Source organism: Ovis aries, chromosome 23 (assembly GCF_016772045.2).
Source record: "Ovis aries strain OAR_USU_Benz2616 breed Rambouillet chromosome 23, ARS-UI_Ramb_v3.0, whole genome shotgun sequence".
Classification (NCBI taxonomy): Eukaryota; Metazoa; Chordata; class Mammalia; order Artiodactyla; family Bovidae; genus Ovis; species Ovis aries.
In genome coordinates, this window is record NC_056076.1 from 40,314,558 (window position 1) to 40,332,870 (window position 18,313).

General features: G+C 44.2%; 1 protein-coding gene across 11 annotated transcripts in view; it reads left to right on the plus strand.

The window, feature by feature from the left end:
* Positions 1-18,313, plus strand: part of ARHGAP28 (Rho GTPase activating protein 28) — a 142,370-nt gene that overhangs the window by 35,117 nt on the left and 88,940 nt on the right. For 4 of the 11 annotated variants that reach the window (XM_042239678.2, XM_060405458.1, XM_060405462.1 and 1 more), the window contains exon 1: positions 2,256-2,404. The exons of 5 other annotated variants lie outside the window; for them this stretch is intronic. In XM_042239678.2, the coding sequence (XP_042095612.1) occupies positions 2,298-2,404 (107 nt within the window). In that variant the 5' untranslated portion in view covers positions 2,256-2,297. Of the gene's footprint in view, positions 1-707; positions 785-2,255; positions 2,405-18,313 lie in introns of those variants that run through there. 2 more of the 11 variants (XM_060405457.1, XM_060405461.1) reach the window with 1 other exon arrangement.

The window sequence follows — 18,313 nt, forward strand, 5'->3', positions numbered from 1 at the left end:
AGAACTCTGCAGGTGGGGGGGTGCAGTGGGCTGGAGGATGGCCTCCCCACGCCTGGGCCATGAGGACACCGGGCCACAGAGATGTTTTGAGTGTCCGTCTCCCTTGATGGCATTCGTGATGCTCTTAACCTGCTAAGAGGTAAGTTTCAGAGCATTTCCTCAATCAATGTTCTGGGCTGTAGGCTTCCTTCTGCTAACTGTTTGTTTGTTTGTTTGTTTGTTTCCTTTCACTTAGGCAAGGAGAAAGCAGACAGTTGCTGTAACTTTTTTGTTTGTTTTAAATCCATTTTTCGGTGAATGCATGGGTGGGGCTCATAGTTTTGTTTTGTTTTGTTTTTTTTTATTAGATTATTGGTGCATAGTATTAAGTGACAGTAAACTGTTAACTTTTGAACCTTTCACAATTTTTGTTATTGAATGTAAGTTTCTAAAGCCCAAATATAGAAGGGAAGTAGGTACGCCCTGTTACTAATTTGAGAAGACTGGTTAAAATGGGATCTTAATAGATGCTTAAAAATGAATGACTTGGAGGTGTTTTGCTTCCAGTTCCTGTTTTTGCACGGGAGCATTTAAACTGATCTAATCTTTCCAGATGATTATCTAATCTCAGAAACATCTGCTGAGGGAGACTCCATTAACCAAGCAAGCTCTTCTACCCTTTAATGGAATTAAAATATTTCTTTGGTGGGGCTACCAGTCTTTCCTCTGATTTCAGTGCTGGGGCAAATGGCGCTAAGGGGAAATGGCTGAGTCTCTTGGCCTGGTTCATAGAGAAGACATGTCGGTGAGAAAGGGGTTCTTGTTTTTGTGCCTGCCCTGATCTGGCCTGGGGTTTGTGTGACTGCCTCTGTCCATTTCCTCTGATCTTTTCCTGCCCTCCGTCTGCTCTTCTCTTAGGCATCTTCTTTGAGACACTGGTGCCTGAGTTAGAGTACACACAACACCAAAAGTTCTGATTAAATGCAAGCGGAGGGTCTACTTCAAGAAACACAAGTGCATGCTGTCCCCGGAAGACTTCCTTGGTCTGCTTGCCTCGTTTCCTGTTTAACTCTTAGAACACTGCTGTCCGTACAGCCACTTGTCAAGGCTACTTACCGCACTTCTGTTTTCTTTTTCTGCCTTTTCTTGTCCTCTGTGTTGTCTTTTGGGGGGAAGTGAAGAATCAGGGACAATGGTTTTGTTGTTTATTTGAAATTCATTTCCTTTGAATCGGATTAGAATCATTTGCTTCACTGTGTTCTGGATTCTTTTTATTTGAGTAGCATCATCTTTATATTTTGCAAGTCTGTTTTTTTGTTGTTTTTAAATTGTTTTACTAGTGTATTTTGTCATCAAAGGTAAAGTCTACTTTGGCCTCATTGAGACTTCTTTTTAGATTAGAATGTGGTAAGAAAGCCTGCTTAACTGAAATACTGTTTTTTTTTTGTTTATTTCTTTTTAGTTTTATCATAGATTTCAGGGGGTAGTAAGCATAACCAAGGTTCATGACAGGAGATAAGTTTTCAGTGTGATATCTAGGATTGTGGAAATAGCTTGATGCACTCATTTATTTGTGAAAATAAAGTTCCATTTTTGTGCTTTGATGATTATTACTAAATAAAGAGTATGTAATTTTGAATCTTGGAAGTAATAAGGAATTTGCTTTATATTTATAAATAATTTTCAGTTTCACATCCTATGGTTTCACTGTGATAGCCCCTGTAGTTCTGTATCTAATCACAACCCTGCCCTCTCCATACGTGTTCTATCTTGACAAATTTGGTAAGGCCCTGGTTAAACTCTAAGCCCAGGGATGAATTGAAGAGCAGCTGTGCTAATCAAAGGCAAATTTAACAAGATAGGACTTCTGTTTAGATTTGAAAATATATAAACAAAGGACTTAATTTTTATGATCCTAAAGTTTAAAAAAAATCAGATGGAAAGCAGAACAACAACAATGCTTAGGTTACCCAAGAAAGCACAGTTTTTGCAGATAAGGAATTCTAAAGGCAGTGGGCATAATAATGCAAGGCTCCAATAGAGAAGGTCCCAGCAAAAATCATCTGAAAGGTAATAAAATAGCTTAGAGGATGAGCTAAAAGGATATCAGTGTCCCTCTGCAATAAGCAGAATGAAAAAGTGAAGTACCAGATTTACTGGAAGGCCTCCTACTGACCCCAGCTGAGCTGAGTGCAGGAATGTGTTTCAAAGCCTAGTTAAACCCCCAGAGGTAGTGTTCTGAGTCAGCCTTGCTGACGTAAACACAGACCCTGCCTGGAAATCTTCCAGAAGCAGGGAGTGAAGGCAGCTCAGTTGAGATGTGCGCTATTGTTACGGTAAAGACACGGGAAGCAGAGTACTGCCGTCTTGGGAGACAGAGCGCAAAAGCCTTTCAGCTCACTCTGAAGGTGTCTACACTCTGGAGGTGAGTCCACTCACAGAGAAAATAGCACTAACCATGGCCTCCAAGTACTTGTCTAAACAGAAGGACAGAGGATCGAGAGAAAGGGTCTCGTTTCTTAGTGCTAGAGAAGCCTGTAGATCATTGAAGGGGGAAAAACTATCGAGACCAAGTGAGTGCTAATGAGGTGGACTTCCATTGCTAGGCAACTTGGGTGATGAATTAATAACAAGCCTACAAGGCTCAGGTCCCAGACAGACTCAGGTCTTGTACGTGAGCAGGGTGAACAGGTCTTGTTTCTGTGAGCTATGAAGCTCCCTGTTACGCACTGTCCGTTTGTTAGATACAGACAAGTAAATTAACACAAAGACTTCAGCTGTTTTTCCTTCTCTTATGAAAATAGGCAGTAAAATTGGGGTCAGATATGTAAAAAAATCTCCTGCTTAAATGCAGTTCTCTGTTTTAGACTTTCCAGGAGTCTAGCAATCACTAGTTGGGACAAGAAAAGTCCATTATTTCGCTTTAAAGGATGGAAGGTTCAGTTATTTGTGTACTGAAATGGTATTTAACTGTCGGAAACTTCCGGAATAAGTAGGTGATAGTAGAGTTGTTTTTACCTTGTTTTCCTTCTTGTTCCATGAGTTGCAATGCTAATCCCAAATAGTGCTTCCGTGAACTTGGAAAGGAGTCTTGGAGTTATGGAGACAGGAACCACGTGCCAGTCCTGCCTGCTGAAGGTAGTTAGAGAGCCTGGTGTCAGGCAGCCACAGGAGTGACAGGAATAGTCAGCCAGGGGCTTTGTAGCAATATAACTGTAATTGTCATGAGGCCAGCAGAGCGTGTGCGCACTTCAGAAGATTCTTCTTGTGTAATAGTATGGTATACATTAGTTTCTCTCATTCTTTGACAACCTCAAATGATTCAGTAGGTATGAATATTTTGTGCTTCCCAGGTGGCGCTAGTGGTAAAGAACCCACCTGCCAATCCGGGAGGCCTTAGAGACTTGGGTTTGATCTCTGGGATGGGAAGATTCCCTGGAGGAGGAATGGCAACCCACTCCAGTATTTTTGCCTAGAGAATCCCATGGATAGAGGAGCCTGGCCGGCTATGGTCTATAGGGTCACAAGGAGTCAGACACGACTGAAGTGATTAACCCCGCACACACGCGTGAATATTTAAGTGTATTTTAGTTCAAATATTCCAGGATTTATCACTTGATCCATCTCTGTTTGCTGCTGCTGTTGCTTGTGCTCTCCTCCTCTTTGTCCTTCTGACAAAACAAAAGGCCTAAAGCACAGCCTTCTTTTGAAATTAGGCAAGTCTGTGGAGACCCCTTACCAGTAAGAGGTTGTAGTCCCTTTGAAGTGCATTCTAATCTATGAAACAGAACCCAGACATCAATATTAGACAATCCCATCCTAAACTTTTTCAGGAAGTAGTATAATTTCCAGAGTATCAGAAGGGTCTGAATGGGAGCTTCAATTTCAGCATCAGTCCTTCCGATGAATATTCAGGGTTGATCTCTTTTAGGATTGACTGGTTTGATCTCCTGGAGTTTGATTAACTGGATTCTCCACAGACTCTCCAGAGTCTTCTCCAACACCATAATTCAAAGCCACATGCGTCCTTGGAGCCTTCTCCATGTCTCCAGTGCTTCCACAGCATTTCCACATGTGATGTGGCTTCTTGATGATCTCTGTTCATCCACTCTGCTCTGAATTTAGTCCTGGACATCAGCATCCTTCTCCTATGTGGTGCCCAGAGCAGAATTCCAGTTCTGCTGCATTCAGGACAACCATCTCCCCTTTCTTTCTGTACATCTATGGGACTTAAGACTCAATTATGTAGTTTTCTTGGTGTCCATGTAATGGTCTTGGCTTGTACTCACCTTCCATTTGGCCAGCATCTCTTTGTCTTTTTCATATGACGTCTACGCATGCCAGAAAGCAGTCATCCTAAACGTGTGCAGCTGAAGTTGTAGAACTTTGTTCTCATCCCTGTTAAGTTTCATCCTGTTAGCTTCAGTTCCACTGGAGCTTCAGTCTTCCCAATGGAGAATGTCTTGACTTTGGGATTATTATCCCCAAATAACCTTTTATAGAAGTAAGGAAAATGATCTTCTGGGGGGGGGGGGAAGGTTTAATCTTTTAAAAAATTCTAATAACTCTTCCCAAAGACTGTCTCTGCTCATGTCACCTTGCTGAGGGAAACTTTAGAGGCTTTCCACGGCCTAGTGGTTAAAGGCCCAGAGCATCTTTCTGGGGTACCTGAAGGGCCGTCCCACTGAGCCTTCTGGTGCACCACTCGCCACAGTGGAGCCTTGTCCATCCCGTCCTGATTCTGCACCTCCCTGGCTCCTTGGCTTTGTTCACCTGGAGCCTGGAATTCACACATGCCTCTATCTGCCTGTCTGAATCCTGCGTATGTTCTCCTTGAGGGCTTCCCTGAAGTTTAATAGGGAGTCATTTCTCCTTCCTTTGAGTTCCTCAAATGTTGTCTAAAACTCGTAGCACTTACTGAATTCTACTTTATGAGAGCAGAGTGGCATGGTGGTGGAGAGCAGAGGCCCTGAGAATGGACTGTCTGAGTGCTGTCCAGACTGAATCCCTCAGCAGTGTTATAGTCATGGGCACAGGGGCGTTTCTCCCTAATCTCTGGCTGTCGCATCTGTAGAATGCAGACTGTAGTACCTACCTTATAAGGTTGTCAGGAGAATTGAAACAGTTAGTACCTTTTAAAGCACTTTCAGTGGTGCCTGCTGCACAGTAACTGCCAATAATTGTTAGCTATCTCTGTTGTTGTTTGTTTCTTCAGTCGCTAAGTCATGTCTGACTCTTTGTGGCCTCATGGACTGCAGCATGCCGGGTTCCTCTGTCCTCCACTGTCTCCCAGACTTTGCTCAAACTCATGTCCACTGAGTCTGTGATGCCATCCAACCATCTTACCCTCTGTCGCCCTCTTCTCCTCCTACCTTCAGTCTTTCCCAGCATCAGGGTCTTTTCCAAGAAGTCGGCTCTTCCCATCAGGTGGCCAAAGTATTGGAGCTTCAGCTTCAGCATCAGGCCTTCCAAGTATATGCAGGGTTATTTTCTTTTAGGATTGACTGGTTGGATCTCCTTGCTGTCCAAGGGACTCTCAAGAGTCTTCTCCAGCACCACAATTTGAAAGCATCAGTTTTTTTCGGTGCTCAGCCTTCTTTATGGTCCAGCTTTCACATCCATACGTGACTACTGGAAAAACCATAGCTTTGATTATACAGACCTCTGTCAGCAAAGGGATGCTTCTCCTTTGTGGCTCAGACGGTAAAGAATCTGCCTGCAAGGAGGAAGACCTGGGTTCAGTCCCTGGGTTGAGAAGATCCCCTGGAGAAAGGAACGGCTACCCACTCCAGTTTTCTTGCCTGGAGAATCCTATGGACAGAGGAGCCTGGCAGGCCAGGCTACAGTCCATGGGGTTGCAAAGAGTCAGACAGGACTGAACAACTCACGCTGTCACTTTCACTTCATCTAGGTTTGTCCCAGCTTTCTTTCCAAGGAGCAAGCATCTTTTAATTTCATGACAGCGAATTTTACTGAAGAAGCTCAGAATAACTCATGAACATGATTTAAAAAAAAATTTCAAACCAAACCATGAATATCAGAGGAAATAGGTGTGAATCTGTGGAGACAGAATATTGGCGAGGAATAGCATTTTTCCCACAGAGCCATTGTGCGATGGTCTCCAACTCGAGCCAGCACACAGATTTTTTTCCTGCTTGCAGTCAGATATCAGCCACCATTTTTATAAGCACTGTGCATGCTTACGGGTATCAGGGAGTGTAGGTAGTCTGGAGAAACATAGCCTCAATGTTATGAACGGCTTATCAACTTTGTAATTAAAATACTTCATTACTCAAAGCCTAATTTTAATCTGTGTGCCTGTAGGATCATGCCAGTTTGCATTTTGCTTTATATAGTGTGATAAAAGAAATTGCAAACGTTTTCCTTTCTTCCCTTGGGGAAAAAAACATCATGGTCAAACAATATCAGAAACTCATGCATTTAACTTTTGGTGTCATGGGGAGCAGCAGTCTTTAGGAGGATAACTCACTGTGACCTCGGTATTTATTGAAGGACTCCCAAGAATCTTGTGTTGGGTTAGGTAGTGTGGAGATGTTAAGAATTATAAGATGAATGCTCTATATTCAGATTTATTTGGAGATATAGCACATAGTAAGTAAAATAATAATGTACAGCATATTATATGAAAGTTCTGTACTCAGTGAATTATTAAGTCAGTGGTATAGACAAGTGGACATTCTAAGAGCTTCAACAAGGTAATTATTAATTGCTACAAATCTGTTTCAGTTTTTTCCTCAAACTATCAAGATATTCTATTAGACTAAAGAATACAAGCCTTGAGGACATCATCAACCAACTAACACTAATATATTTATACAATGAGTTTCTTCTTTGAAAATTTGCTGTACGTTAAATAATAGATATGGATATATCTGACGATGAGGAGGATTATAATAGCTAACACATTTTCTTAATTTTGATGGTAACCTTGCATTATTGTTCCATTTTTTTGAGAGGACGAAAAATTGTGTCTCAGAGTGGATGCATAGTATATTATATGAGTAAGAGGTAAATCTGTGATTCAGTATCAGTTCAGTTCAGTCGCTCAGTCATGTCCGTCTCTTTGCGACCCCATGAATCGCAGCATGCCAGGCCTCCCTGTTCATCACCATCTCCTGGAGTTCACTCAGATTCATGTCTATCGAGTCCGTGATGCCATTTAGCCATCTCATCCTCGGTTGTCCCTTTCTCCTACTGCCCCCAATCCCTCCCAGCATCAGAGTCTTTTCCAATGAGTCAACTCTTCCCATGAGGTGGCCAAAGTACTGGAGTTTCAGCTTCAGCATCGTTCCCTCCAAAGAAATCCCAGGGTTGATCTCCTTCACAATGGGCTGGTTGGATCTCCTTGCAGTCCAAGGGACTCTCAAGAGTCTTCTCCAACACCACAGTTCAAAAGCATCGATTCTTCGGCGCTCAGCCTTCTTCACAGTCCAACTCTCACATCCATATATGACCAGAGGAAAAACCATAGCCTTGACTAGACGGACCTTAGTCAGCAAAGTAATGTCTCTGCTTTTGAATATGCTATCTAGGTTGGTCATAACTTTCCTTCCAAGGAGTAAGCGTCTTTTAATTTCATGGCTGCAGTCACCATCTGCGGTGATTTTGGAGCCCAAAAAAATAAAGTCTGACACTGTTTCCACTGTTTCCCCATCTATTTCCCATGAAGTGATGGGACCGGATGCCATGATCTTCGTTTTCTGAATGTTGAGCTTTAAGCCAACTTTTTCACTCTCGTCTTTCACTTTCATCAAGAGGCTTTTTAGTTCCTCTTCACTTTCTGCCGTAAGGGTGGTGTCATCTGCATATCTGAGGTGATTGATATTTCTCCCAGCAATCTTGATTCCAACTTGTGTTTCTTCCAGTCCAGCGTTTCTCATGATGTACTCTGCATATAAGTTAAATAAGCAGGGTGACAATATACAGCCTTGACGTACACCTTTTCCTATTTGGAACCAGTCTGTTGTTCCATGTCCAGTTCTAACTGTTGCTTCCTGACCTGCATACAGGTTTCTCAAGAGGCAGGTCAGGTGGTCGGGTGTTCCCATCTCTTTCAGAATTTTCCAGTTTATTGTGACCCACACAGTCAAAGGCTTTGGCATAGTCAATAAAGCAGAAATAGATGTTTTTCTGGAACTCTCTTGCTTTTCCATGATCCAGCGGATGTTGGCAGTTTGATCTCTGGTTCCTCTACCTTTTCTAAAACCACCTTGAACATCAGGGAGTTCACGGTTCACATATTGCTGAAGCCTGGCTTGGAGAATTTTGAGCATTACTTTACTAGCGTGTGAGATGAGTGCAATTGTGCGTTAGTTTGAGCATTCTTTGGCATTGCCTTTCTTTGGGATTGGAATGAAAACTGGCCTTTTCCAGTCCTGTGGCCACTGCTGCGTTTTCCAAATTTGCTGGCATATTGAGTGCAGCACTTTCACAGCATCATCTTTCAGGATTTGAAATAGCTCAACTGGAATTCCATCACCTCCACTAGCTTTGTTCGTAGTGATGCTTCCTAAGGCCCACTTGTTACCAAGAAAACGCACTGGTCATAGCAAACACCCTCTTCCAACAACACAAGAGAAGACTCTACACATGGACATCACCAGATGGTCAGCACCGAAATCAGATTGATTATATTCTTTGCAGCCAAAGATGGAGAAGCTCTATACAGTCAACAAAAACAAGACCAGGAGCTGACTGTGGCTCAGATCATGAACTCCTTATTACCAAATTCAGACTGAAATTGAAGAAAGTAGGAAAACCGCTAGACCATTCAGGTATGACCTAAATCAAATCCCTTATGATTATACAGTGGAAGTGAGAAATAGATTTAAGGGACTAGATCTGATAGATAGAGTGCCTGATGAACTATGGAATGAGGTTCGTGACATTGTACAGGAGACAGGGATCAAGACCATCCCCGTGGAAAAGAAATGCAAAAAAGCAAAATGGCTGTCTGGGGAGGCCTTACAAATAGCTGTGAAAAGGAGAGAGGCAGAAAGCAAAGGAGAAAAGGAAAGATATAAGCATCTGAATGCAGAGTTCCAAAGAATAGCAAGAAGAGATAAGAAAGCCTTCTTCAGCGATCAATGCAAAGAATTCGAGGCAAACAACACAATGGGAAAGACTAGAGATCTCTTCAAGAAAATTAGAGATACCAAGGGAACATTTCATGCAATGATGGGCTTGATAAAGGACAGAAATGGTATGGACCTAACAGAAGCAGAAGATATTAAGAAGAGGTGGCAAGAATACACGGAAGAACTGTACAAAAAAGATCTTCACCACCCAGATAATCATGATGATGTGATTCAGTATACATCAGTCCAAATGAAAAGCCCTCTTTCTTAACCACTGTATTCTCCTGTCTCTATTGATTCCTATTCAAGGGAACCTAAGAGCAGATGGTTATGGCCAAACCTTAGTGCATGTGATTGGAGTTGGGGGCACAAGGTAAGTCTGAAACTTGAGCTAAGGCAGGTTGTAAAGAAACTTTTATAAAAATCCTGCCAACAGTAGAGAACGCCTCATCAACTGATGCTTAACAAGCAAATAGTGTTATGTAACTTTTGTTTTAGCAACTTAACTGTTGCAAGTGTATGTAAAGGATACTAAACTAAGAGGAAAATATGAGAATTCCCTGGTGGTCCGAATACTGGAGTTGGGTTGCCATGCCCTCCTCCAGGGGATCTTCCCAACTCAGGAATCGAACCAGAGTCTCCTGCGTTGCAGGTGGATTCTTTAACCACCTTGAGCCACCAGGGAAGCATACCAAAGGAGAACATACCAAAGAAAAACTTGGGATCCTGAAAGGCCAGAGCTCAAGAGCAACCAGGCCAGAGATTAGTGGTCCTCAGCCTGTGAATGTTGCCATGACAGTGGATAAGGTCATCGGGAGGAGCTGGGGATGCTATGAATGGAGAGATGCTGAAAGAGGATAAAGGATACAACCCAGGAAAGACACCACTGTTGAAGGTAAGACTCTCCTCAGCAGTGTGCCAATCTGGTGGCTACACCGAGGACTCAGATTAGATGTAGGTGTTTTCCAAACCTCAGTCATCGTGATTACAAGTATTGTAAGCATCCTTCAGGGGAGCTTCCTTAGACAGTGCTAAGCCTTCGGCCATTGATCTGTACTCGTTTCACTCTCAGGGAATTGACTCTGAACTTGGGAAACAGTTTGCTCTCTGTAAATTGACTAAGGGTTGGGATCATCTGGAGATATGTGTAACTCACTCACAAGTTGGTTGGTAGATGTCCCAGCTTTTCTGTAGGACATTAGAAAATAAAGTTTGCGTGATCTAGTTTTAAAATAAGTTAACGCAGTAATGGAATCCATATGAAATGATGGACGATTCCTTAATGAGTTCCACGTTCCTTCCCAAATTTCCTGGAAACTTCACTGACAGCTTCCAGGTCCTAAAAATCCTTGACTGCAGTGTGGCGTGCCCTTCCAGTAATGAGCGGTAACTGACCTAAAACTTGGTCATATCGTCCCTTCATAGACCACTGCTTAGCAATGACCACTGCATGAGAAGCATCAGTGCTGCAGGTAGCCTGTGGGGAAATACCCATGGGACAGGGCAAAGCCTTCTGTCTGCGAGGTCCTACTCCCCACGTTTGAAATCTCAGACCTTCCCCTTACCAGCTCAGAATCCTCAGGCCAGCGATGAACTCTCCTTAAACCTTTGTAAAGGAATTACGACAGTTCCTGTCATATTTTTCATGGGCTTATTGAGGATGTTCAACAGATATTTTACCCACTTGGCAAGAGAGTATTGTTTATAATTACTGGGTGTAAGTGCACGCTGACTAGAGTTAGTTTCTCTCTTTTATTCTGTTTTTGTATGTTTGCGAGTCTTGTACTATCTGGGAATGCTCTAAGTTTCCTGAGTGTAATACAGCTCCTACGTGGATGTCCTGTAAGTAATAGATTCTCTGGTGTTAGGGGACATTAGACTGTCACAGCAGTTCATTCTGACAGGTTTGGAAGACTATACTTTTTCAGGGCATCCCTCCCTTCCTCTTATAGAATTACCACTTCACATCTGTAAGCAGAGTGCTGGCCTAACTCTGCAGCTTAAGCAGGGGTCAGAAGCTATGAGGTGCTGGACTGAAATTCTGTTACGGTCCTTTCTTTTCCAGTGCAGGTCCAAAGCATGCTTGCCCAGATGTTCCAGTAGAAGTGTTTCCTTTAGTCCATGACTTAGAATCATGCAGACGTAAAGGGTCCATCCTGTTAGTTCCGTTCACTTCAGTTCAGTTCAGTCGCTCAGTCATGTCCAATGCTTTGCCACCCTATAGACTGCAGCACTCCAGGCTTCCCTATCTATCACCAGCTCCTGGAGCCTACTCAAACTCAAGTCCATTGAGTCAGTGATGTCCTCCAACCATCTCATCCTCTGTTGTTCCCTTTTCCTGCTGCCCTCAATCTTTCCCAGCATCAGGGTCTTTTCCAATGAATCAGTTCTTTGCATCAGTGGCCAAAGTATTGGAGTTTCAGCTTCAGCATCAGTCCTTCCAATGAATATTCAGTACTGATTTCCTTTAGGATTGACCGGTTTGATCTCCTTGCAGTTCAAGGAGTCCCTTGAACTCGACTCAAGAGTCTTCTTCAACACCACAGTTCAAAAGCATCAGTTCTTCAGCACTCAGCTTTCTTTATAGTTCCACACATGGCTACTGGAAAAACCATATCTTTGACCAGATGGAACTTTGTTAGCAAAGTAATGTCTCTGCTTTTTATTAAATGCTGTCTAGGTTGGTCATAGCTTTTCTTTCAAGGGTCAAGCGTCTTTTAATCTCACGGCTGCAGTCATCATCTGCAGTGATTTTGGAACCCCCCAAAATAAAGTCTGTCACTGTTTCCCCATCTATTTGCCATGAGGTGATGGGACCAGATGCCATGATCTTAGTTTTTTGAATGTTGAGCTTTAAGCCAACGTTTTCACTCTCCTCTTTCACTTTCATCAAGAGGCTCTTTGGTTCTTCATTGCTTTCTTCCGTAAAGGTAGTATCATCTGCATAGCTAAGATTATTGATGTTTCTCCAGGCAGTCTTGATTCCAGCTTGTGTTTCATCCAGCCCAGCATTTCACATGATATGCTCTGCATATAAGTTAAATAAGCACGGTGACAATATACAGCCTTGTCCTACTTCTTTCCCAATTTGAAACCAGTCTGTTGTCCCATGTCCAGTTCTAACTGTTGCTCCCTGACCTGCATACAGATTTCTCAGGAGGCAGGTCAGGTGGTCTGGTATTCCCATCTCTTGAAGAATTTTCCACCGTTTGTTGGGATCCACACAGTTAGAGGCTTTGGCAAAGTCAATAAAGCAGAAATAGATGTTTTTCTAGAACTCGCTTGCTTTTTCGATGATCCAACAGATGTTGGTAATTTGATTTTTAGTTCCTCTGCCATTTCTAAATCCAGCTTTAACGTCTGGAAGTTCACGGTTCATGTACTGTTGAAGCCTGGCTTGGAGAATTTTGAACATTACTTTGCTAGTGTGTGAGATGAGTGCAATTGTGCAGTAGTTTGAGCATTCTTTGGCATTGCCTTTCTTTGGGATTGGAATGAAAACTGACCTTTTCCAGTCCTATGACCACTGCTGAGTTTTCCAAATTGGCTGGCATATGGAGTGTAGCACTTTAATAGCATCAGCTTTTAGGATTTGAAATAGCTCAACTGGAATTCCATCACCGCCACTAGCTTTGTTCGTAGTGTTGCTTCCTAAGGCCCACTTGACTTCACATTCCAGGATGTCTGGCTCTAGGTGAGTGATCACACCATCGTGGTTATCTGGGTCATAAAGATATTTTTTGTATAGTTCTTCTGTGTATTCTTGCCATCTCTTCTCAATATCTTCTGCTTCTGTTAGGTCAATACCGTTTCTGTCCTTTACTGTGCCGATCTTTACATGAAATGTTCCCTTGGTATCTCTTAATTTCTTGAGGAGCTCTCTAGTCTTTCCCTTTCTATTGTGTTCCCCTATTTCTTTGAACTGATCACTGAGGAAGGCTTTCTTATCTCTCCTTACTGTTATTTGGAACTCTGCATTCAGATGTGTATATCTTTCCTTTTCTCCTTTGCCTTTCGCTTCTTTTCTTTTCTCAGCTATTTGTAAGGCCTCCTCAGACAACCATTTTGCCTTTTTAAATTTCTTTTCCTTAGGAGGGGCATCCATTTTGCCTCTTGAATTTCTTTATCCTGTTAGTAGGCTGTTAAAAAATCAAATGTAGTTTGGATGCAGGTATTATTGAAGGATGCACTGTGTGTTCATATAGGTGAGTGAGTGAAAGTTGCTCAGTCACGTCTGACTCTGTAACCCCATGGACTATACAGTCCATGGAATTTTCCAGGCCAGAATACTGGAGTGGGCAACCTTTCCCTTCTCTAGGGGCTCTTCCCAACCCAGGGATCAAACCCAGGTCTTCCTCATTGCAGGCAGATTCTTTACCAGCTGTTGCTGCTGCTGCTAAGTCGCTTCAGTCGTGTCCGACTCTGTGCGACCCCATAGACGGCAGCCCACCAGCCCCCGCCCCGTCCCTGGGATTCTCCAGGCAAGAATACTGGAGTGGGTTGCCATTTCCTTCTCCAGTGCATGAAGGTGAAAAGAGAAAGTGAAGTCGCTCAGTCATGTCTGACTCTTAGTGACCCCATGGACTACAGCCTACCAGGCTCCTCCACCCATGGGATTTTCCAGGCAAGAGTACTGGAGTGGGGTGCCATGAGCCAATCATATATCACGTTATCTGGGAAATTCCCACAAATTGCAGTATTCAGATAGACATGAAAGCTCTACAGAGCAAGCAGAAGTGTCCTCCTCGGGTTGCTGATCAGTGCTGTGGAATTTCCATGATAGAAAATGAATAATAGTGCTGGCAAACTGGGCATTTTCAGGAATGGAAACCATTTATCACATTTTCTTGGATAGAGCAAGATTGCGAGAATCTGCACCATTGCACAAGTTGGTTTTTGCCAACCGAGTATCAATACTGTGTTTATGTTCAGAGCTCTCCAGACTGTTCTTATTAGAATTCCACAAAGCTTCAGCATGTGGCTCCCAGGGTACAGTTATGCCAGGATCCCCAGACAGCTGATTTATGAGTGAGGTCTGCTATGGTGCTAGAGCAAAGGTCACATTCAGTCACAGAAATGTTTTCTTGCTCTCGTGAAGCATTTTGACCATTATCCTCCTTATCAGGATGGGATGGTTGGACTGCATCACTGACTCAGTGGACAAGAGTTTGAACAAACCTGGAAGATAGTGAAGGACAGGGAAGCCTGGCATGCTGTAGTCCACGAGGTCACAAAGAGTCCGATGCAGGATGCAATTTAGCAACTGAACAAGTCCTTATCAGGAAAGATGTTTAGTTAGTGATGAAAATCCATCAGTAGTGCCTGTGATAACTATTTATTGCTTCATAATTACTGTGGCCAGTGTGTGTTTTTCTAACAACTCTCTGGCAGAAGTGCAACCATCCGTCTACAAGAGAAAAGCCAGGGTGTCACTCTCAGGGAACTCAAAAGTGAGTGAAGTCGCTCAGTCGTGTCCGACTCTTTGCGACCTCATGGACTGTAGTCTGCCAGGCTCCTCCATCCATAGGATTTTCCAGGCAAGGGTACTGGAGTGGGTTGCTGTTTCCTTCTCCAGCTTATGTAGAAGAGATCCTTAAGAACTGGGACAGTTCAGGAAGCTGCATCGGGAACACAAAGCTGCACTGAAAGACATCACGAAGAAAAGGCTAGCAAAAGGGTCCGGTCTGGCCAGGAAGCCAGGAGCTTCCAGCCGTGCAGCGTGTGTCATGGGACATGACCGTGTGTGTCACCTCTCAGGCAGGACCTGGCAGCTGGAAAGGCAGGTGGTTCCAAGCAGTGTTGGTGCTCACAGCACGTGGGCTGGACCTGCGAGACCCTCCCAGCTCTGAGTCAGAGCTCAGGTGGGACTGAGATGAAGGCCAGAGGGCCAGCCAGGATCTGCTTGTCCATTGCTGGCACAGGTCGGACCACGGGGCTGCTCTTTCTGGATAGGATTTGACCTTCACTGAATATTCACATAGAACATCTAAGCGGTAGAGGCTAAGAACAATCAACCACTTGTAATGCATATGAACTTCACAGTCACAGGACATAGCTGTTCATTATTTCTGGCAACACATTTTGTATTCTAACTCCAAGCCCCCATTTCTGACAGAGAGCAGAATAAATGAATTGAGTCACGGACACAGCCCATCCGCCTCCTCTGATTTCAGGCCAAGTTGCTTCTGGTTAAGAGGAATATTTGGGATCCTTCCCCTCCACGACCTTCCTTCCCCTCCCTGTAGCACCGCCTCTGTAGGGGCGTCAGGGACCTCGGTTCTGGACTCCGCTTCCCCTCCCCTGACTTCTTGGGACCAGGAGCTGAGCCCTGACCCCAGTGGACTCAGAGGCAGTGCTCCTGGAATGCAGGCGTGGATCTGTGGCAGCTCCCACCTGGCTTCCTGGTCTAAACTACCTGCTGGGCATCGCCTGCCATCAGGACCTGTACCTCAAGCCAGCAGTGTCTTGTTAGACGTAGAATCAGTCAGTCTCCTCTTTCCGTCTCTCAGCTAAAATTGGCACCTTTCAGCAAGGCAGGGAACCCCTGAGCCCATCCACCTTAGCCCCCCAGGCTCCGCTATCCAGATTATTCTTGCCCTCTCTCAGTCTCTGCATCTGCCTTCCTTAATGATTAAAGACGGGAAGTAGGGAACAGCATCTTCCTAGAGCCTCCCAGATTTGAGGGGAAGCCTGTGATCCCAGCTCTCATCTGGTACGTGGGGCTTTATTTTGGGGATGGGACGCAGTGCGCAGCCTCTAACTGAGCTTTTTTTCCCTCTCTTAAGTCTTCCCTTTTCCCCAATTTGGAGTGGGGTGGTAAAACAAACCAACAAAACTCGTTCTGCCAGTTCATATTTCTTTTCAAAACTATTTCTGTCCCTCATTTGAACTAAAGCCAAGAATTTGGAATCTTTATTTACTGGTTTTCTTTCTTTTTTTTTTTTTTTTTTCCTTCTGACAGTTCCCCCTTGGGCAAGTGGTGAACTAGCCACCCCGCATCTCTCCGAATATGGACTTAGGGAAGGAGGTGGAGGTGGCAAAGAGGGGACTCATTCATCAACAGTATATCATAACATCCTGGCAAAGGGCAACCAGCTCTGACTCATCAGTCGAGGTCCAGACTGGGTACTCACTTCCTTGGGAGCCCAGCCGTCTCTGATTGCCCTCCACACTCGAGAAGATGCGTCACATCCCCCAGGGTTGTGGGGTGACACTGTCTTTTACTGTGAAAGATGCTGGTTTTTAGCATGCTGAAAATCCAATTAATGCGGATGTAGTTTTCCCATTTTTTAGTGTTTGCCTGAGAGCCTTGATTAGAGCTCTCATGAGGAACCATGTGTATATTCTTCGTGTGTAAGTATAGATGTATACACACACACACATATATAATTTTTATCATATTTCTCTAACAAACTTCTGGTTGGATTTTTTAGGAGCTAGCATTTACTGTGCTTATTGTTTCTGATTTTCCTCAGGTCTGCTTTCTTCCCCAGATCTTGAAGTTCCGCCAGTGATATTTCGTCTAACTTTTAAAAAGGAGTTGGAGGGTTTTAGACAAAGTGTCTCTTAAGACTAGAGTGAAGGCTAGTCCGCTTGGCTGCCCCCAGCCCCAACCTACTGGTCCTGTTTCTCTGAGAGATCCTGAGGCCCCTCTGTTCTTAAGTCCCTGGGCTGGTCTTCTAATGGCTTCCCAGGACTTCATTTCTGCCCTTGCCTCAGGCAGTCAGCTTGTTTTTCTTTTATCTTCAAAGTTGCCCTTGTTTCTCAAGCCCCTTGAGAATCTTCTCCTCTTCAAGATTGCCTACAGAATCAGCACAGACTCTCACAGTCTTTTCTCGTGTAGCCCCCTTAGACAAGTCCGGACTCCTGTTTTAAGAGTGTTTACTTTGAACCACAGGAAATAGTGACTTGCTAAATTGGAGTTCCTGTGTCCGCTGGCTCCCTGTGCTGGTCACTTCGTCCTCTGTTCTTTGTTCTGGGTGGCTCTAGAGGCTCATCCCCTGGCCCCCTGGTCCTCCAGTTGCATCCAACCAGTGGGAGGCAAGGGAGGGGATCGGACGATGGGAAGGGAGTGTGGCTGGGACCTCCGTTCTCTGTCCTTGTCCCTGGGAGATGCCTTTGCTCCTCCTTTTAAGATACTCAGGAACGGCTATTGTTCCTATTCCAGCCTTGAAGTTCTTCAGTCCTAGTAAACTGCCTCTCCCTCCCTTTGCTCATTTTGGTCTGGGGCTTGTGTTGGCGCATCCTCTTGGTTCCAAGTCCTAAGGTCCTTAATCTCTTGTTGGCGTCTCTGAATGCTACTCACATTAGGACTGCTGAGTTAACCTGTTTGAGTTTGCTTCTTCTACTTCTTTCTACGATCCCAGTTGAATTCATGAGTTACAGACATTCAGAGCACAGGTCCTGAGGCAGCCTTGCTGCTTGAGGTGTGTCTGAACTGTGGACCAGCACATCTGTAACCTCCTGGGAGCTTGTTAGAAGACCAGGCTCTAGGATTCTGACTCAGACTTCCTGAATCAGAAGCTTTGTTCTAGCAAGATTCGCAAGTGATTTATGTGTACCTTAGAAACTGGGAAGCCTTGCTCTAAAGGTTAAGTTCCTTCTCAGGAAGTAAGTGGCCAGGACTCCCGTTGGGTTGAGGCTTGTTACTCTGAATGTAGTCTCCTTCATTTCATTATAGGGACAGTCTACAACTCTCCTGGCTCCTCTTGTCCTGCTTCCAACCTCCTCATCCTGAGCAGAGCTCACATCCCTCTTGGCCTCTTTATACTTGTTTATGGGTATTACACACATAGGGCTTCCCTAATGCTCAGTTGGTAAAGAATCTGCTTGCAATGCAGGAGAGGCGGGTTCAATCCCTGTGTCAGGAAGATCGCCTAGAGAAGGAAATGGCTACCCACCCAGTATTCTTTGGTTCACTCTCAGCCCATGGAACGTCAGTGGGAAATTCCATGGATAGAGGAGCCTGGTGGACTGCAGCCCATGGGGTCGCAAAGTCAGACACGACTTAGCAACGAAACCACCACCGCCATTGGACACATTGTCAACCTTAGGTACTGTCTAGGTGTTAAGAATAAAAGAATAAGATGGCATCTCCTTGCTCTGAGCTGGATTTAGTGATGGAATGAAGACTTGTTCACAGTCAGTGTGAAGACAGTAAAAGGTACAGGCTTGTAACAGAGACGGGAACAAAATGTGGTGGTAAAAAGGCCAAAGTATCAAAACTGCTGAATGTG